We start from the raw sequence: 22587 nt of genomic DNA on the forward strand, positions 1-22587 counted from the left end.
GCTCAAACTTCATTGCCCCTTGGCCTTGGAAGTACGGAGTTCGGGCTTCGCTAGCTGGCACTCGTACAGACTAACTTTAGGAGAACAGAGGATGTTGGAAAGCGTACAAAGACGTGCAACAAAGATTATTCCTGGGCTAAGAAATTTATCTTGCCAGGAGCGCTTGACCAAACTCAAATTAGACTCTGAGTCTACCAACTCTTGTTCACAATCACAGGCGTAGATCTAGACGTAGCTAGTAGTAGGACATGATCAATGTGTACAAGTACTTGAATGGCTTGTCTTGTACAATGTGCAAGAGATTCCCTTTAAGTTGAGTACAGAAGATAGAACTTGAGGTCACTCTGGGAAACTGGAAAAGAAATATTCAAGACTAGATATCAGAATATACTTTTTTTAGCAATAGAGGGGGTCCAGACAACTCGCCACAAAGACAACCCGCCCCAGGCAAGACAACCCGCCACAATACCCTGGACATCTCGCCACAATACCCTGGACAACTCGCCTGTGGCGAGTTGTCCAGGGTGGGGTGCCTTTTCGGACAACTCGCCACACTTTTTTCCCCTCATGTTTTCTAGATCTAAAATCCCTCATCGTCATGATCTTAGATGAAATTGTCATTTTATGTAGATCTATTCATTATTCTTTTATAAACACAGCATTGACAGGAAACATGGAAATTGTGAGTATTTTGAGAGCTGTTCTAAAGAATAAAGATGATTTTCCTTGCGCTTGCAACAAGACCTGCAACAAGAATCTATTTTGGACTGTGCAAAACTAACCTAGAAGATCTAGAAATAAACCACATTTCAATTTTATTTCGCAGGTCAACTGCCCACTCCCCCATCAGGACGCCAGTGCTTCCAGTACCCTTTCATGAATTCCTAGTTTTTCCTACCATTAAAAATTATCAGAAGGGAAAAGGACATGTACAAAGGATAAAGGGGGCACTTTAGGGGAACCTGAAAAAGTGGGGGCACAGTGTCCCCCCTCCCAATGAAGAATGCCGCCTCTGACGAAACTAACACAGAAAATCTAGAAATAAATCACATTTCAATTTTATTTCGCGGGTCAAATAACCACCCCCCCCCCCCCCCCCCATCAGTACGCCAGTGCTTCCAGTATCCTGTGACCATTAAACAATTTCTGAGACAGAAAAATGCAGCTGCTATAAGCCTCTAGATGTAAATACCGAGAAGTTATCGCAATGATCTGGCGATCGTACGCCTTTGGTTTGTCAAACATACAGTGTATATTATTGTTGCAAGGGAAGTCAGCTTTTATATTCTTTATTCTTTGTAATGACTGTGTTTATAAAAGCACGAAAATCATGAAAAATGATAATTTCATCTAAGACGAGGGATTTTAGATCTAGAAATCATGAGGGGAAAAAGGGTGGCAAGTTGTCCGAAAAGGCACCCCACCCTGGACAACTCGCCTGTGGCGAGTTGTCCTGAGTATTGTGGCGAGATGTCCAGGGTATTGTGGCGGGTTGTCTTGGGGCGGGTTGTCTTTGTGGCGAGTTGTCTGGAATTCCAATAGAGTCGTGGAGCTGTGGAACGTTCTCCCAGAAAGCGTTGTGGTAGCTGAGTCGGTAAACTCGTTTAAGAATAGACTTGATAGTCACTGGTCAAAGAATGCTAGCCTTCTGTATGAGCCGGTCTAGGTGTTGTCTGTCGTTTTATGTTATTACACGTCAACCTCCTCCCTCCACAAATCGCAGTTACCATGGAAGAATCCTGGATCGATGAACAGGCTTAGACCTACAACATTGTATATTAAAGTAAAGTAAGTAAAAGTAACATCCTGACTAAGGAGTTATGACGCCTCTGACACTGTCGTATCTCTGTCATAACTATTTAGTCGATGGGCAGCGCCATCACATGTCATTTATTGGGTAGACTATGGCTGGCAAAAAAGGACAATAAATCCTCCAACTATGATTTTTCTACACATTCACTTAAACAGTGAGTTATCGTTTTTTTGTATTTGATAATCTTATGAAAATATGCTATGTTTGTATTTAAGGATTTTCCCACTTAAATAAACTGATTATACGCCTTTATTTCGACATTGTAAAATCGTCGAAGGGACATGTATTTTGCCACGGCAAGCAAGCCATAGTTTGAAGTGTATTCTTTAGTTTTGAGACCCATATTTCTTTCGAGATCTTCAAATGTGTAAAATGAATAGTTTAAAACATGTTTTTTTAACGTTTGGAATGTTGAAGTTTTGTCATTTGATTATCAACTGACACCTAAAACATTGGACACAAACTTCATTACATCGTATTTTTCTAAGAATAATATATTGGTGTATTTTTATAAACTATCAAACGAAAATATCCGGGGGGTGCCCATCTCAAGAACAAAACTGATTCAGGGGTGATCGGATAATAATTTCTGATCGCCGATCAATTAAAATGATCAGAAAAAAATCGGCAGAAAATTTTCAAGTTTTTGGCTATCAAATGCTTTAAAAAAAAATCATAGCTGGGATTATTTTGTCATGTGGAGTTGTTGTAGACCATGTTTGTTGATATTTAGTGTCTTTTCATGACTTTGAAATTAATAATATTGGTCTAAGAGCAATATTATTAATTTTAAAGTCATGAAAAGGTCTTTTTTTTTTCTTTTTTTTTTCATTTCATAAACATTTATTCTAATTTATTCCAAAAATAACAAAAATGCATCAAATTTTTGTCCCTTCCAGGGGATCAAATTTTTATTTTTTGACCAGTTCAAAAGTGTACAACATTTACTGTATGATATTTGTTGTTGCAAGATGCGGATGAGTGCTACGTCATTGACGTTCTGGTTGTACTTTGAATTTGAATTTGTATTTGTATCTTTTTGAACTCAGAAATAAAATCAATCACACAAACAAACAAACTTGTCAGTCACTTTTCATGAATAGCGCCATCTTTGGACCAAGTTTTGAAATTCAAATTCTGAAATTAGTCTATAAAGAATATGTTTCTGTCACTGAAAGACAGACTTGAATACAAATGACTGTTCAAAGAAAATATTTGGTCATTATAGACAGGTGGTCTTATACTGTACCAGTATCATATATCCTCTTTTGCAATTTGCAATTTCATTTGTCACTTTTCTTGCGTGTGAATGACCTATAAAGACAGGGGATTGCTCATTCATATTATCTTTCAAATTAGTTTGGTAAGAATCGTAGATTGGTAGCTTTTAAAGGCTTAACTGAATATCCCACCATGCATCAGTATTAGGGTCATAGTCAGGGTCAGGGGTCAGATTAGTATTAGGGTTAAGGTTCAGGTTGGGCCCAGGGTTGGAGTAGAGGTTAGGGTAACTTGTGTGGTGGTGTATCCTGCTGTTGCCTTCTTGAGATTTAGTTTATTGGTTTCACATTTCACATTCAGATACAATACAAAAAAACCATAAAATACATATTGTTTCATAATTTTTAAAAAATCATTATACTAATTGATAAATTATTCAGACTACAACATAACATATCATCCAATTTGTTTGACAACTACAGTCAAACCTGCTTTAGTGACCACCTGTCTACAAAGGCCACATTTTTTGTTTCCCTTGAAAATGGTTTCTCATTAAAACATGTACTAAAGGAACCTGTCTGCAAAGACCACCTGTCCACAAATGCCACTTTTTGTGTTTCCCTTGGGTGGTCGCTATAGACAGGTTTGACTGTATTTAAAGGAAACCCAGACAAGAAAAGCACAAAACTGTGAAAAGTGCAGGAACCTATAGAAACTGAAAAGCATATAGGTTGCATTCTCTGCAAATTAACTTGGTTTCTTTGCAAATGTTTATTTTCAAGACTATACCTTTTTAACTATGTTTGTGTGTATAAATTATATTCCTATCAGGAATCAATTCCAGAGCCAGGAGGATCAGAGGTCCTGGTCAGAATCAAGGCTTGTGGCCTCTCGGACGTTGATGTAGAACTTCTGCAAGCCATGGGACAGTCAAGACAAGAGATACCATGTGGTGTCCAGATAGCTGGTATTGTTACAAAAGGTAGAACAAATATACCAACTTCGACTGAAAGATAGCAAAGAATGTATTGGGGTTGAGCATAGATTATATGCAATTTCGTTAAATAAAACACATAATAGGTTTTATTGAATATTTGATTGGAATTAATGCATGGTTTGCAATTATCTTGCACTTTAAATGATCTTCACAACCAATATGGTAGCTACATGTACATGTATTGCTGATGAGCCTTCAGTATCGATTCTCTCAGCTTTAGTACATTTTTGTTGCTTAGATCAAATAATGTCATAATTATCGTCAGTGTCATGATGAGACCTTAAAGCTGGTCTAAAGTTTATAGCTGTCTTTCAAGAATACACATCGTAGTCTTTAAAGGGCTTACTTCGATTCATCAGGTTATCGCGTCTGGTCGGGTGGTTGCGACCTTTCGTGAAACGAAAGTGGAAGATGACACAACCTTTTGTAGATTTGCCACAGGCTTTTCACAAAATGTGGGTTGAATTGGACCTGACCATTTGTTTATTTCGCAAACATTACCCCCTACATTTCATGAGAGAGCATCTGACCCAATGATTCAAAGTAAGCCCTTTAAGGGGAGTTGGCCACTCAACATTGTTGGCTGTAAAATGACCATGACTATCTGTTCTCTTTCTCAGTTGGATCTGCAGCTACCAGGTTTACTGTTGGAGATGATGTTGTAGGGATCCTACCAATGGACACACCCTTATCCGGATGTGCAGAGTACTGCATCGTCAATGAGAATTATCTAGGTAAGTAGAGCTGATATGTCCTTGAGTGGAGAATTTGTTTTTCTCAGTCTGTTATAGGTACGCTTCAATAATCATCACCGGCACTGCTCCAGTTTTGGAGCAGAACTTCAGCTAGATGAACAATTACATGTACATTGACTTGAAGACCTACTTGATGGACACATACTTTCATGAAGTCATCAGGTTTATCTCTAACGGTGGCATCTCTGCAGTTATCATTCAGTTCATGCTTCATTTTTTTCAAATCAATTCTAATTCTGCCTATGGGCAAAATGCGCACATTGTATTTCACTGCATGAGGGACAGATAATGATGAGATATGGTTTTACGACTTGTTTGTTCAAAGATGATACGTATCATCTGTGGTGCACCATAATAAACAAATCCCTTGTGGGCATGAAACTGTAAACTGTTAAAAATACCGCCATGACAAAACACAAACCATGATTTTAGAAGGTCTGCGTGCCATTAACAAATGCTCCGATGGGTGCTCTATGATCCTTGTGTTGTTGCAAAGAATGCATTTTACTTTGGGCATCGGTTTTATTTTGCTGCAGCATCTTTAAAGGTATTGTATCCCTTTTGCAGCCAACATCAAATTCTGTAGGACTTTGCAGGAATTATGAATATGTCACGTATGTCCTATTCGTGAAATTAAAACGTAAGCATTGTCCTAGTATTCAAATTATGCAAGGAAACCTGTTTACTTTCAAGACTTCACTGTCCGACACTATTGTCTGACTGGCTGACTTCTTTTTTCTTTGGTAACAACATACATAAAAGGAGTTGTAAAGGGTACATGAGCATTTGTCCTCATCAATAACCCACCTCTTGTAATGGCCAAGATTAAACTGATTTAATCTTTGCACAGCACAAAACGTACAACCATTCGATACCAAGGTCTGAAAATCAGACTATTTAAATTAAACGACCGCGATCGCTAAATTCGATTCGACGACTAACAGTTGTTATTTTCCCACAAAAATGCATTTTCATTCCCTTTTGTTTTGTGGGAACTTTCAAATGCTATTGGAATTTAACCTTTTCATTTTTTGCCCTACAAATGGGACATAGTACCTTAAATAGTTTTTTTTTTTATAATGTTACCAGTTTTCCATTTCACTTCTTAACGAGACTCCAGGGGACCTATATTTGGGTAAATGCACCCAACATGAATGCGTCCATTGTATGTCATTTTCAAGGACTCTTAACTCGGGTTCTGGTTCTGGTTTTTATGACTTGTTTGTTTAGTGATAATCGGTAACATTAAAGGGGAAGTCTACCCTGATATAAAAATGGTTTTGATAGAAGCAGAACATTAAAAAGAAACAGGTCAGTAAAAGTTTGAGCAAACACCGATTAGATACAAGACAATTATGAAGGGGCGATCAATCAAACACAATTTGGCAACTGACTCTGTGACATATCTTGCGACCTCCCCTCCCATTTGCCCTGTACTGGACAAGTTCAAAACTTATATTTTCCCGTAAGAGAAGGTGTTCAATCAGAAATTCCCCTTATATATGAACAAAAATCTATTATGTCATCAATAAGTAAGAAATTGAAAGTTGATGACATTTTCCGTACAGAGCGAATAGGAGAGGATAAAATTTGAGAAGGTGAGCTATAGAGATGCTGCTTTAGCTGTATTGATGAAGGGATGAACATGTATACTGCTGTGAGGTACCAACAGATTGAAGATTGACACCACTTATAATTATCTTTTTTTTAAAATTATCATTGCCATAATTCGTACTGTATAATATTTTGTTGAACTTTTTTATTTCTTGCAGTGATACAACCTGTGAAGGTGAGCTATAGGGATGCTGCTAGCTTGTTTTGTTATTGTCATGACCATAATTCTTACTAAATAATATTTTTTTGAACATCTATATTGTTTCTTGCAGTGATACAACCTGTGAAGGTGAGCTATAGGGATGCTGCTAACTTGTTTTGTTATTGTCATTGCCTCAATTCTCACTATATAATATCTTTTTGAACTTCTCTATTTTGTTTTTCGTGCAGTGATAAAACCTGGGAAGGTGAGCTATAGGGATGCTGCTAGCTGTATTGGTGAAGGGATGAAGATGTACACTGCTCTGAGATACCTGGGCCACCTCGAAGGGGGAGAGACCATTCTTATCATGGACGGTGCTCGGGTAAGATGGCACCGAATTTAATAATAATAATAATAATAAAGACATTTATAATGCCCAACATATCCACCCAGAGGGTGCTCAAGGTGCTTACAATGAGCTACATATAAACTATACTTAGGCACAGTTATGCTTACATTACATTATACATGGTAAAAAAGTTGATATTAGTTAAAGTTGGCCATTAGATAAGTTTTCAGACTGGCCTTGAAATGATCTACTGATTTACAGTCCTTAAATGTATTAGGGAGACTGTCCCTCAATCGGGGAGCTGCTGAGGCAATGTAATGCTCGATCTCCCCATGATCGTCTGGTTTTAGGGATGATCAGAGTTGATATATTGGCAGAACCAGATCAGAACGACCAGGCTTGCGAAAGTTGAGTAGAGAAGAGATTTACTCATCAGTTTATTGTCTCCCACATTTCACATGATACAAATGTTACAATGTAAAACAGTTCTTTGTAAATTATAATCACATAAAAGGAAATTAGATACATTTAACAAACGTACGGTAGTTATTGATCGAGTTACATGTATTTAACAGCTTTTACGAGAAGACAAGTATATTTGTTTGATGAGTGAAATATGACGAAAACCTAATAAAATGCAAAGCTAGTAAAGAATAGGTTCCCTACAAAATATGATGAAGAAGATCATCGATAATTTGACATTGCGTAATGAGAATTTCTTTTTTTTAAAGGTCAAAGGAATATATATATCGTGGGCCAGAGTTTAAAATACTATCAAATTACATATTCAAAAAGTATAATATATAAGAAAAATATAAAAAATACAAAATATATAAATAGAAAACATTGGACAAACCCTTAAAGTAAACATACATTTACAGAAGCCATAACATATACATGGGGGGATTCTATTAAAAAGCATTTCCGTATATCAATTTACATAATATACACATGTATACCGTCTCAATACATTGTTAATACCTACTTGAACCAACGCATACACGCTCCGGGTGAGCCCCCGGACAGGCAAACTCGGCCACCCGTGCAAGGCCCGAGCACCTCCCGCCAAGCGTCACACCATGATTTTCCATGAAGAAGGGGGAGGGGGGGGGGGGATGGGGGGGGGGGGGGGGGGACATGCAAGGATAAAATTACTGGTAGACAGAAATTCCACTATTCTATCTAGACAATGTAATCCCAATTTCAACTTTCTTAAGCATAAAAGACGGAGACAAAAAAAATTATTTTAAAATTGTTTGCAGGTCTCACAATTTATGGAATCGCCCATATTCTGAGTTCCTGATATAAATACATTGACACATTTTTCATCATTGAATTTTTTGTGCAAAATGTTCCACCATCTAATTATTTGCTTTTAATAGTACCATAATGAAAGGAATTATAGGATACTAAAATACACACTCTTGATGTTTTGTCTCCATCTCTCTCTCTCTCTCCCAATCTCTCCATCTCTCTCTTTCTAGCCTGCAGGCTACATGGGCATTCAGTTGGCCCAGGGTTGGGGTGCAAAGGTCATCACTACCATGTCATCAGAAGAGGAAAGATCATTACTTGAGAACATGAAACCTGAACTTGGTAAGATTTTCTTGAACATTACCTAAAGTTCCTGAACATATGCTCAATTGAATTCATTTTCTGAACATATGCTTAGTTGAATTTGTAATAAGCCTAATGTTCCTGAACATACGCTCATTTAATTTTCTTTGAATATTTAATTTATCCTTGAATGTTTTAGTGGTTACTTATCTGCATCTTCAATACATTTTCCTGAATCTTTTATGATATTGCTGTGTGATGTTCCCATTGTTATTTTGTAATATTGCTTTTGTATTTCGACACTGTTTTATTACATTGTAAATATCTGATTGCTGTATAGTAAAACATACAATATTGGCCTTGAGCTGCATGTCATGTTTAATAATAAACCAATTCAATTTAATTCTATATGTTGATGTATTGTGGCATTTTAATCTTTGTACTTCTATCTTGTTTTTATATATTTAAGAAACTTTTTATGTAAATTGTATTATCTTTGGGAATAACCTTGATAGGCCATTGGCCTCTGTTTTTCCCACCACATTATGATTTCATTTGAAGATGTTTCATTTTAAGGTTTATTATTGTATATAATGCATAGAAATTGTACTTTTATTTTTTTTAAATCAGATGTGGAAATAAAACTTGAACTTGAATTACAAAGACCTTCCTTGCTTTTTGCTAATCACTTTCAAAAGATATCTTTATTTGAATAAATGTATTATTTGTTTTAGGAATTAACCCGAATTACTCTCTCACTCCAATCTTTACCTTTCTGTCATTCTTGCTCTCTCTCTCTCTCTCTCTCTCTCTCTCTCTCTTCTGTTTTTCAGAGTTTCTCTGTTCATCTTTCATTCTCTTTCCCTTTCTTCTCTCCCTCTTCATCTCCATCTTTTACTATCTTCATTTGTTTCCTCTTTGGAAGCGCATAGAGATGTTATATCATAACGTATTATGCGTTATACAAGAACTGAACTATTATTATTATTATTTTTACCTGGACCCACCATCTTTACATTAATACCACCACAGTGCATGCACTCTCTTGTGTTTTCTCTCCTTATATTACCTTTGTTTTCATTATTATCACCATCTTTTTCAACCCTTTCTCTACTCATTTCTCTACAGCACATGTGATAGATACCAGTGAAAGTAAGAGGTTTGCCGTCCTCAATGAATGCTTAGAGGATACCGGTGGTCTTGGGGTGGATTGCATCTTGGATAATGGAGGTATGAAACATATAGTAGTAGAAGTAGGAGTAGTAGTGGGGCTAGTGTAGTAGAACGTAGTAGACTATTTTCCTAATTTTCACAAATGCAGGCTTTCCGAAGCATTACTGAAAAGGCTGTTGAATATTCTATTGTCAACAAAAACCCTGCTTACTCGATGAATAAAGGAAAAAAATATAAAGAAGAAGGAAAGAAAAGGTAAAAGATGATGATCAAAGATTTAATAAAGTAAACATTTAGATGAGACTATTTGGAGTTTTAGTTTTTGGTGTTTGTACACTATAGTAAATGAGGTGCAATTGAAAATGGAAAGGGAAAGGAATGATCAAGATTGAGAAGAAAGGGAGCAGATCACAAAAGTTGAAAAATGTAGTTCTGTATTACTGTTGGTTTTCCTCTGTAGAGTAGTTCTGAAAGAGAATTTCAAACTACAGTATTCATCATCGAAAAGGTGTATACTTGTCTAGGACCATTTGTAAATTGGTCTATGATCTACACAGGCACGTACGCAGGGGGGGGGGGGGGGTTAACCCCCCCTCAATTTTGTTTTATGTGTCTGTTTTGGAGGAAACCCCCCCCCCCTCAATTTAAAAAAAAAAAGTGACCTTACCCCCCCCCCCCCCCCCCCCCCCCCAGGTGTCATATGAAAGGGCAGAAATTGAACTTTCTAGAAATGTGATTTTCTCTTTGAGATTCAGATACCGCCCGCCAAATGACTTTTTGGTTTCCTCTCTTCAAATTGTTTTTTATCACTCATGCGTGAAATATGCATCATATGAGTTGCATCAAATGAAAGAGGAGGTTTTAAGCTTTACAAATATGTGTCATTATCATAATTGCTATTAAGTTATGATAAAACATCGATAATTCTCGGTTTCGTTTTTTCTGGGATGCACTGTATATATATATACAGGTAGCTTCCAAAAACAAATTTTGTTTATTGAACAAAAATATTAAGAGGGTCTTGAACTTTGCAAGTTATATAATGTGTTTTTTTTAAATATCATAATATAGGGGCAGACCTTTACAATTCAATTCAGTTTATCTGGCATCATAAAAAACATTACAAATCATGAGTACAAAAGTAGATAATAGGCCAGGGCCTCTATTGTGCTTGTACATCATGAGGCCCCGAAACGTGCGAACAAAGAAACCATCAGACCATCAATGTTATTAAAGTCTCTTTAGTACACTTAAAGAGAAGGTTGAGTTCTGGGAAAAGGTGAAAATTAATTTGTGAGCATTATCATTGTATTATGCAAGTATGGAAGAACATCAGATAAAAAATGTTCCCTGAAAAGCATAGCTCTTCAATTAATGCCTTAATATTCCAAATATGGCATGTATCATCATAAAAATCAGGACAGATTTTTATGCAATGTTCGTGTAGTCTCATATACATCTTTCTGTGTACAGTGCTTGTACCAGGACTGGGTCAAATTTCTTATCATTTTGATGATTACAGAACCTTGCAGTACACATCGATACTTATTTGCTAGATGATCAACCTTTTCTGATCAATTCCGCAACGTTTCTTTCACAATGTAATCGCATGACCAGAACTCAACTTTATTTTTAAGTTTACTGATATCCTGCCTGCGGCTATAAACTGAATAGGATCATAGAACCAGATGCAAGCCATTTCAAATTTTGTTTTATATTGCAAGCAAAACATTGCCGAAGGGCATTTTTTGACAAGGTCATTCGAATTTCCACATCCCCCTTTTGTGTATGAGTAACATATATAATATTTTATATGTTTGTAAGCATTTCGATTACGTGCAGTTCGCAATGAGGTTTTCAACCCAGATATGGTTGAGGTTCATGTTCATATTTCAAGGCCCACATAGTTTGTTAGAGGAAAAATGAATTGTATGTTTGTTTGGGGTTTGTTTGCGGTTTGTTTGTATTTTTTCTGGTGATTTTGTTTTGTGTGTGTGTGTGTGTGTTTGAAGCCACTCAACTGGTATTTTGAAGTGGATTAAAAGTATCCTGTAAACCAATAAGTAAAATGCTTTTTAGGCTGCATGGAAAAAAAATCTTATTGCAAAGACTTGAAAGTATTGGAGGAGATGAAAAAGGATTGCATGCACAAAGCAATATTTAACCCACATATAAAACCCTCCCAGATGTTTATCTAAATGCATACATGCCAACTGTTCAGATTAAAGAGGAACATTCCTCTTTTTGGGAGAAGATAATTATCATTTTAATGCAGGTGTTCCTCTTCCTGTACAAATTTGTCTGTAGTATTGAATAGGAGAGTTAGGATTGTTCCTCTTTTTTTTTAAATAGCATAATTTGTACAGATTTCTGATTTTCAAATGTTGGCATGTATGTAAATGTACCTGGTAAATAACGGTATTGCTGCTAGTCTATATTTGGTTCAAATCGCTTTGTGTGGTGACTTCAGGGCCCCATACTAATAAAGGGCCACGTTCAGATATAACCCGATGGAAGCTAGCTTAAAGGAAACCTCAACCTTAAGTGCAGGTATACTGAAAGATGAGATTTATTACTACCAAAATGTGCAAGAGATATATAACTGAATGAAGGTATTTTTGCATTGATATAATATATAATGCCTTTTAGCATTGATGGGCACTTAAGGTAACCACTCAATGATCTTTAAATGCCTTTTGATGTTTGTTTGTTTGATTGATTTTATTTTCCACTTTTGCAAAAGAAGGACAGTATGAAATGTGACCTCGAAATTTACACAAAGAGAAACATATTTTCTACGATATTTGAGTAGATTGAGAAATTACTGGAAAAAATAAACGAAAAGTGTATTTTTTCATAAAACATAGATATCATGGAGGCTCGCTTTGACCTAGAAAAATATACATGTAATTTCATTTCTAAAGATCAAAATATTGGTAATTTTATTTACATGTAGATCGACATGATTTATAAAATATGAAATGGTACATTGAATATAAAAAGAATGGAAGCTGAATCGTTTTTTTATTTTTTTATTTGAATAAATCAGCAAAATAATGTACTAACTGAGAGGGTATAACTTATACATATCACATGTATTAAAGTGATGATGGATGTTTCTGGCCCACTCTCAATATGATCTAGGAGAAGAGATCCCATAGGAAAGTAAAGAGTATGCATACATGTAAGTATGCGGCAGAAAGAAACTTTGCAGCAGACTTCCCACATACCAGTATGACACAGGAACAGTCTGCAGCAGAAAGAAACTTTATTACAGACTTCCCACATACCAGTATGCCACAGAAAAGTGGGAAATTATACAATCTGCAGGAATGCTTATAGGCTGCAATTTTGATGAATTTTGATGGCAACCATGCAACCAAGTACCATGAGGTTGCAGGCTGCACCCAGCGTGATCTTATCAATTCCCTTGTTAAGCACTGTTAGTTGTCTTTTTAGCTTCTGTTAAACCAAACAGTATATGTAATATGCTTCAAGTTCTTACTGATTTCATGAGAGGAATTTGTTGCATAACAAGGAAACTGAGGAATTAACGGACTAGTTGTTTCCAATTTTTTTGTTGTGCCATGTGCATGTGCTAATAAAATGCATTATCCACTATTAGTTTGATTATTCAATTTACAAAGAGGGAACAAAATCCTGGGAAAGGGTTTGCCCCTCCCCTTCTCCACTGTACCAGGGAATAATTTTCCTCAAATTTTTTGATTAGCAATTTCAGCCGATGGATGAATATTTAAAATGAAATTCTGTACATTTCTATGGAAGAAAATTGCTACACAAAAGATATTTTGTATAGCAGTCATGCAAAAATGCATAGCAAATTGCGATGCGATACCAGGAAAATTATTCCCTGTGTACAGAACCTGCAAAATCTCTCTAAATAATTAATCTGATTCAATCTCCACTTTGTGAAACTGGCCCAAATGTTGTCTGTATATAATGTACTAACTGCAAACAGCATGGCTTTGGGCATCATCCCTGATTGCCATTTCTCTCCCGGGTACAAGGTGGCAAACGCTGATGAGTGCATGTATTTCAAATGGATGTTAGGATATTGAAGGACAAATTTAGACCTTGACCTACAGTATATTGATCCCGATTCCAGAGTTCCATGTTCACTAGTACAGTGAGCAGATGTTGACTGAAATCAAAACGGTTTCAAAGGGAAGTGAACAGAGTGTGTCGACTACCTGGGACCCGTTTCACAAAGCTTTTTTTCAATGAAAAATGACAAAAATCAGTGACAAATCTGTTGATAACCAATCAGAAGCAAGGATTTTAGTAGCTTATAATAAAAACTGTCATTTGTCACTGAGGACAAGTTTTGTGAAACGCCCACCTGGACCTATTGATCCAGATTTCAATGTTCCATGTTCACTAGTACAGTGAGCAGATGTTGACTGAAATCAAAACGGTTTCAAAGGGAAGTGAACAAAGTGTGTCGACTACCTGGGAGCTGTTTCACAAAGCTTTTTTTCAATGAAAAATGACAAAAATCAGTGACAAATCTGTTGATAACCAATCAGAAGCAAGGATTTTAGTAGCTTATAACAAAAACTCATTTGTCACTGAGGACAAGTTTTGTGAAATGCCCCCCTGATCAAGTGAACACGCCCTCCTCACATGAAAAGCATTCTCGTCAACACAATTGGAAAGGTCTTATTGTACAAATTCAAGTTATCTTTTGCTTTTAAAGCAAAAGAAAAGATTTATTGACATATGGCTTGCCACATGATGTACAAATCATAGCGTGATGTGATGAAGAAAAAAAGGAACACAAAAGACATAATTCTCAGAAATCATATTTTTGTCACACAGAAGTCGAACCACATTGTTGAGATAGGGGCTGGTAAATACACCCAGTATTGTCTTGATTTGGCTAAATTTTGCGGTCGAGACGGGGATCCAGACACGTCTTTCGTGCCTCTGTATTTTGATATTAAAGGAGAATAAAAGTCAACAAATGCTTTTAACAGAAATAATACAGGGTGACCCAGAAAAAACGAAACCAAAATATTTCAACGTTTTATCATAACTTAATCACAATTATAATTAATAAATAACACATATTCATATAGCTTAGATCCTCCTCTTTCATTTGATGCAACTCATATGATGCATATTTCGTGCATAAGTGATTAAAAACAATTTGAAGAGAGGAAACCTTAAAGTTATTTGGCAGGCGGTATCTGAATTTCAAAGAGAAAATCATATTTTTAGAAAGTTCATTTTCTGCCCTTTCATATGACACCTCAATCAGGAAAAATGAGCCAGGAATAACAACGTTCTGTTTGTTTAAAGTAATGCTTGCATTTCCATAATTTGATAAAACAAGTTCGTCTTCACTGGCTGCCTGCCGTAGCAACAGAGTTGACAAAAGACTTAACTCCATTTCGTTGACAATCAGCCATGCGCACAGAAGACGAAAGACCTGATGCCTTTAGGTCAGTCAGGAATCCCATGACTTTTACAAGCCTTTCTGATTACCAAGATCACTTTGAAGTGCAATTTATTTTAGTGCTTCAATATTACACCATATCACAGACACTGATAACAATAAGGGCCATGCATCTTAGATTTAACATTGTTATATGATGCCTTTAATGCTACCTAACCAAGGCTCTAGTCTGCATGTCCTCAAGATAGGTTTAAGGAACATTAATTTTAGTCCATAATAATTTTTGTTTTAATTATTTCTGCAATAGTGAACATGTACCCCAATGAAATAGACGAGGAGGCAGGCCAATCCCCCAAATCCAAGAGGAAAACTGACCTCCCTGAGAAGCATAAGGTCATCTCGGCACTAGGGGTCGGGGGCCGTTGGGTCACGTCACAAAGAGATCTACAAGTAAGTTTGTTTGCCGGAAATATATATATATAAATCCATACAATCAATCCTGCTTTAATGACCACATTTTCTGTTTCCCCTGAGCAGTCTTTATTATACAGGTTCAATTTATCTTGTTCAAAATTTAATAATGATTGCTACATTTCACTATAACTGCATCTAGATATTGGAATAGGCTACATGTACCTTTAATACTCAGGCAATCACCATCTGTCTCTTCATCAAAAAAGGGACTTAAACCAATTCTTTTTTGTGATCCAGATTTTTAGGATTCTGTAAGTTTTCATTTTCATTTTTTGTAGGATTCTTCTTGTTGTCAACGCTTTGGGCCGCTCTGGGAATAGTGCAGAATATAAATAATAATAATAATGGAAACATATATCCGTTCCAAGTGATGCTCAAGCAGTTGAAGGGTATACATGTACCTATCATTTTTGATGATGTTGTTATTTAATTTTTTTCTTTTCTTTTTTTGCTGTTTGTTTGTATGTTTGTTCCAAATGATGCCAACATTTTTAAAACTCCTTCTCTTGCTTCCCCTTGTAAATGTAGCTGGATCCTCCAGACTCCAGGCTTCTGCAGTTGAAGGGTGCTAGTGTTTGTTTCCTCAACGACTCCATATGGACCCTGTCTTCTCACAAGCTTGGCAAATATTTGCGTATCCTTTGCGCCTGAAGATCAGTGTCTAAAAGTAGTTCTTTTGTGTGATTATGTTCTTTAATACACACAAGTATCAATCAGATATATTTATGTATGATTATTTATGTCTGGGACCGACCTTTAACGTCACCGTCCAAAAGACGTGACTTAATCTCAAAATAGGAGTCAGTCTGAGTCAGTTGGTAAGCGAAGGCAGAGAGCTGACCTTACCTAGGATATTACCGCTAGATCACACCATGGGGGTGTTTCACAAAGATCCTAAGTTGAGTTTATCTCTAAGTTGGACTTAACAATCATGGAAAGCCGTTAGCATCCTTGAAAATATTTTGTAAAAGTTATTTTAAAAGGCATAAAATGTTGATTCAAATCATTCATACTTTCTATTATCGTGGGAGATTTCATGTTCTTGATGTGGAATTTATGAAAAGTCTAAAATACTTGAATTTTTGCTTTTTAATATATTTTATTATTCAAATTCAAATGATTTTATTTCTCATGCAAAACAATACAATGAATAAATATATTACAAAAATATGCAATGAAACAACAAATATAATAGAAAAAGCATGAGAAACGAGGAACTAACTAGAAGCAGAGCTTAGGATCTTTGTGAAACACCCTCCCCCCCCATTTCTCTCATTGTTGGATACATGTGTACCCCTTTTTTTTTTTACTAGGAGTCGTGATGCCTCTGAAGCACCCTACCCTGTATCTCCCAGTATGTAGGGTTTCTTGTGGTAGATTTACCTTAAGCCACACTGTATTACTTGTAGCTACTTGCTCCCTCTATATAGCAAACAATACAAATCGGTGACCATTGGTCCCCCATGATCATCTTTGTCTTATGTTAATTGAGAGCTGATTTGATGAGATAACCACCTGTCAGTGACCTTGCAGGGTGGTCTAATCCCTCCTGTAGACTAGTATAGATGGGCTTTAAGAGTTAATTGTTCATTCATATTTTTGGTTTAAGTTTAAGAGACAGACTTTTTCCATTTTTGCAGGGAATCTTTTTTCATAAATGTGTATACATGTAGAGTCGCTTTATAGATACTGTAGGTGTTCTATTATTGTATTGTATGTATGTATTTTCTTATGTTTGGCATTCGTGGAGAAAAAAATTGAATTAAATTGAATTAAATTGAAAAGTAGACCCAGAAATAGCAATTACTCGTAACTAATTTGATTGATGTATACCATTATGAAGACTTTTTTTTCATTTTTGCAGGGAATCTTTCATTCATAAATGAGTCTACATGTAGCTGCTTTGTTTATTGCATACCAGCAAAACAATTTGAAGGTTCATTTATCAAGAAAAAAAAAATATTTCACTCACATCTAGAGACAAAATGTTTCCATCGTTGCCGGGAACATTTGATTCGTGATCATACATTTCTTTTTAAATATAAACATGAAGTTGAATTCAATCTGTCTCTTAAATTTGAATTGTTTTCTGAACAAATTTAAAACATATTTTGATGGAGCTAAGCCTCTAGACCTCTTATGTATTCACAGAGCTACGAAGTATCACACATTAGGCGTGACATCACGCATTTCGAGTGTCTGAAAATGCTCTTACGCACGACGCGCGCGCTAGATTTTGAAAAAACGCTATACCTTATACGTGTAATACCCTCGCACGCGCTTGCGCGCCGAATCATGAAAATGTCACGCATTGCCGATCTTTGAACTTGGCGTCTCTGTATTCAGTTCTTTTCCAGAAATGTTTCCTTAGCTTTGGCATTACAGACATTCTTAGAGACATCATGCAGAAGCTAGAACAGGGAAAATTGAGGTAAGAAATAAAAATCTACAAATATTGTTTCTGTCAATAATGATAATCACTAAAATGATAGTAATGAAAGCAATGATGACGATGACGATATTGATGACAATAATAAACTGATAATAATAATAATGATGATATAATAATAACAACATTAATGATAATGATAATAGTAGTAATAATAATATAAATGATAACAATAAAAATAATAATAAAATAATTATAACGATAAAGATAAAAATGACGATGAAAACGACAATAACAACAACAACGCCAGTTACAATGATAATAATAATGATGATTAATGTACAATGTATGGCATTGTAATTGATAAGTAATTCTCTATGTGCATTGCGGTAGAATCAGTTAAATAGCGAAATACATTTTATTGTGACAAAAATACATTACTACTGTGAGAAAAGGTAAGTCAACAGAGCTTTTACCCAAAGCATCAAAAGAGATATTCATGATTGCTATGCGTAGAGAATTCCACATCTGTGATATTTGATTTCATTTCTGCATTTTTCCAAATATAATAACAGAATAACAAAGAACATATAAACGTAAGGTATAATACAAAATATACAAACAATAATAACTTCATGTCAAATGTTTTTTTTTTTTTTACATATGTTCATGTAATAAAGAGACTTAATATTTCTATAACATATTATTTTAAATTTAAAGTATTATCCAAACTATATTTTGAAAAAGTGCAGGAGACCACAATCATAAGTGATACTTGACTAGGATAGCGGCGCCAAAAAGAAAGAAAAAATCTTAAGGTAAACCTTAAAATAAAAAAGTGTTTAAAAGATCTTTGTGTATGAGTTTGTGAGTGTGTTGTGTGAGTGTATATTGTGTAAGTGTGGAGTGTAGGAGGTTTAAAGAAGCTGAAAATGTAGAATGTGTATGGCAATGGACACAAAGCGATAGCAATAGCTCACTAGACACTTTGGCTCAGGTGAGCTAAAAAAAAAAAGAAATGCGGGGTAAGAAAACATCACAATTACACAAATTAAAGGTTTCGTTTCTGTTTAGAAGTATGGGAGTATTTGAAATAAATGAAACGATCAAACATGACTTTATTGTAGAAGGATAATCATTAATGTAGAGTTTGTTCTGAAAGCTATTCAGTAATTATCTATAGTACCTGTATTTACACATTATTTGTGTTGATTACTTTGGCAATTCTCTCCCCTATCATGCTTTGAAGAGTCTTGCTTCTGAAGAAAAAATTATGTTGTGGTGTGCATTTTAGGGGTGTTTGTTTGAAAAAACAATGTTTGTGATGCTTTGAATATTTTTTAAGTTCATATTGCATGATGATGAAGTTTTGTTGGGAAAAGTCGATGTGAGTGATTTAAAGAAATTCATGCAAAACGAACGGACAAGGAGTGAAAGTGTTTGAATATGAATAATCAATAATGAATTAAATGAAATATGATTAATATATATTTTTATAAATGCAATGCTTCCTGGGAGAAATTTCAATTATTTAAACATATTTGTGGCTAACACCCAGTAAATAAGATCGATTAATTGATCTGTATTGAAAAACAAGTCAGAAAAAAAAGGAAAAAAAATTAATCAAATGATTAATATAATGGAGTATTTGTATTGTGACAAGAGGAATGGTCACTTTTAACTCTAAATTCAATTCTATTCTTATCTACAACTGCACTGTACTAGAAACTTACCATCGTGATCTAGACAATAAGGAAATTTAGGTGTTCATTCTATCATTCCTGATTGTGCCTTTTTCTGTCTGTCCATGAAGGGTCAGGTTTTGGCCCAGAATTTCCCAGAAATCTAGATTCTTTTGACCCATACACTGTAGATGGTATTGTAAATAGTTACTTGTGCATTTTTTCCCAAGGTCTGAAATAGCTATCTCGGGAATCTGGGTAAATTTTGTTTACCTCTGTTCTTTGGAATATAGAGATAACTTTGTATTCTAAAGGCCACCCCTTTGACTACCATTCAGTGCACATGATAAGTGATGCTGAGTAAATTAAAAGAACTGTTATTAACTATGTTCTTCAGATGAAATAGATTACTTAAAGTTGTGCATTTTGCAACTGTTCAATAGTTTTAATGAGAAATATCGCCTGAACTTAAGATAATATTTGCACTTATCAGTAAAAGATGTCAAATTGCATAATAATCATTGTCGATTCAGAGGTATGTTATGTCATGCTATTTGCTATAGGAATGACTGATAAACAATTTGCAAAGTTTGATGACACTAAGAATGATATTGGGCAATGGCATGAGCTCCCATTACACATGATGATATCTGCACTTGCACGTACTATCGTTAAGAGGTGCTTAATTGCATAACAGACATTGTTGATTTGGGGCGAATGTTGTGACCATGCTGTTAAGGTCTCTGCGGAAACAAACATTGGACTAATTCTATAATTACCTCAATGACAAGTGTGCATTATTGAGCAATTGCAGTCATGGGCACTTGCAAGAAAATGCTTTTTTGTGACACTTTGGATAATATCAAACAAATATATACTGTCTTGAGAGGTTCTGGTTAAAACCTTGGGCAAAAGGTGAAAATAATTTCAACCAGTACCACAAAAACAAGGCGGGTATATCAATTATTCAAAATAAGACTTTTTCTTTTTAAATTTTAATAAAATTTATTAAATTGAAAAAGATTATCACAAAATTTGTTAACATTTTACAGTTTAAAAAAACAATAATTCCAAGCCATGATTAGTATCTTTTGCAAAATAGTGTGTTTATTTTTGGTCACGGTGTGAAGAGCTCTCAACCAATAAAAAACCAATACATTTTTGATGCAGGATGGAAATGCCAATAAGGTGTATGATAGTTATTGGTGATTTGGGGAAATGTTGTGATCCTGCTGTTATAGACTGTGAGATTGACCAATGTTAAACAATTGATAACCTAATAGATAAACTAAAGATGATTGCCTTCATCATTTCATCCTTAGGGTAATCTTTGCACTCAACTTTAAAGGGCAATCCAACCTTTGTAATAATTTAATTTTTATGAAAGCAGAAAAAATAAGAGATACAAAATGGCAAAAGTTTGAAATAAATCTGATCAATAATAAGAAAGTTATGAGTGTTTGAAATATGAGATCACTAAAGCTATGCGAATCTCAAATTGGCAATTTGGGTACTGGATTGTGACGTATCTCCCGTTTGTCATACCCAAAAATATCATACATTTCTCTTGAGTGCCTTCTCTCTTGGAGCACTACTCAAATATATTGTGGATAGCATATTATTAAAGGTTCTTTAAAACGAGAAGACACTACTGAGTCATAGATTTTTAAAAGAATTTATATTTTTGTAATCTTGTGTGTTGAAACGAATGGGAAAGTTGTCCGCCCTTCGTCATAGTTACATTTCAGATTCAGCCAATTTGAACCGCCCATACATTTAGTGATAACGGCTATCAAAGTTCTTTCTTCTGATTTTGTTCCAACTTTTAGCAGTCTGCTTCTCTGATTTTTCTGCTTTCCTCAATACTAGTTTGCTATCAAGGTTGGATTTCCCTTTGATATTGCCTTTCCCCTCCCAGCTCAGGCTGACGGTGTGTACAGGATCATGACTCTGATTAGTCCACAGCCTGGACTGTTTCCGTTTCCGGGTCGCGCGCCCAATCAGCTGAGAAAATAACATGCTAAACTGATGACAGTAGTCCTTGCCTCTCATTCTGTTCTGATGTTTGGGGGGATTGCGCAATGAGTGGAGACACCATGCTGTGTGTGATTGCAGAATAACAAATATTATGAAAATGAACAGAATCTCGACATGAATGTGGTTCATATAAACCCCTCAAAACTAGTTTGCTATTAGGGTTGCATTTCCCTTTGCACTGCTAAATTGTGTAATAGTCTTTGTTGATTTGTGGAAATGTTGCATCATTCTTTTTAGGCAATGAATGGTCAATAACCGTTCAACCTTGATGAAAATTTTTCAAGAAACTCCTTTTGTCGCAGACTTCTTAGTATCACTTGTGATTTGAAGATTGGGCAGAGTTTTTTGTCCACAGGATTGGCTCTATAAAGGGACTGAAGATTGAACAGTTTGTTGCTCTCAAAGAGCAGATTTCTTTTCTCCTACTCACCCCAAGCTCTTTTTCCATGGTCCTTTTACCTCCATGTTTATTTTTTTCTTCAAGGTTGAGTCCTAGATGACTAGAAGTGTGCTGTATTGCCCAGTCGTAGCACCAATGTTTCTATCCGAAAGAAACTACAAATGGATACTACAAATGGATACTACAAATGAACATGAATTGGAAATGTACATCACTAAAAAAAGAAGAAGCAATTTACAATTTGTTGCTGTACTGTTCAGGACCTCTGAAAGAAGTATGTAGTATTAAATTCAAAAACTTTTTTCTTTCTTTAAAAGGGACACTTCAAGGTGTTATCAGTTTCTGTGATATGGTGAAATATTGAAGCCCTAGAAAAATTGTGCTTCAAAATGATCATGAAATGCCTCAAAAGAGTAAAAATCTTTGAATGACTAGTTGTAACATACTCATTTTCCCCAATAGACTGTAAAACCTGCACTAATTTCCCTTGGCAAGGCATTGATCTAAATTTGCCACACTTGACCCAGGTGATGTAAATGGGTACCTGGCAAGAGTTAATTCCTTG

The 22587-nt window shown here is 35.4% G+C and overlaps 1 protein-coding gene across 1 annotated transcript in view; it reads left to right on the forward strand.

Annotated features, from left to right (window-relative positions):
* LOC577132 (quinone oxidoreductase-like protein 1) overlaps nt 1-22587 on the forward strand; it is a 34194-nt gene that overhangs the window by 289 nt on the left and 11318 nt on the right. Inside the window, exons 2-9 of the mRNA XM_030995464.1 lie at nt 3866-4016; nt 4652-4765; nt 6791-6924; nt 8376-8487; nt 9577-9678; nt 15348-15490; nt 16043-16148; nt 17900-17945. Coding sequence (XP_030851324.1) covers nt 3866-4016; nt 4652-4765; nt 6791-6924; nt 8376-8487; nt 9577-9678; nt 15348-15490; nt 16043-16148; nt 17900-17945 — 908 coding nt within the window. The remainder of the gene's footprint in view (nt 1-3865; nt 4017-4651; nt 4766-6790; nt 6925-8375; nt 8488-9576; nt 9679-15347; nt 15491-16042; nt 16149-17899; nt 17946-22587) is intronic.

Source organism: Strongylocentrotus purpuratus, unplaced genomic scaffold, assembly GCF_000002235.5.
Source record: "Strongylocentrotus purpuratus isolate Spur 01 unplaced genomic scaffold, Spur_5.0 spur5_scaffold_21, whole genome shotgun sequence".
Lineage (NCBI taxonomy): Eukaryota > Metazoa > Echinodermata > Echinoidea > Camarodonta > Strongylocentrotidae > Strongylocentrotus > Strongylocentrotus purpuratus.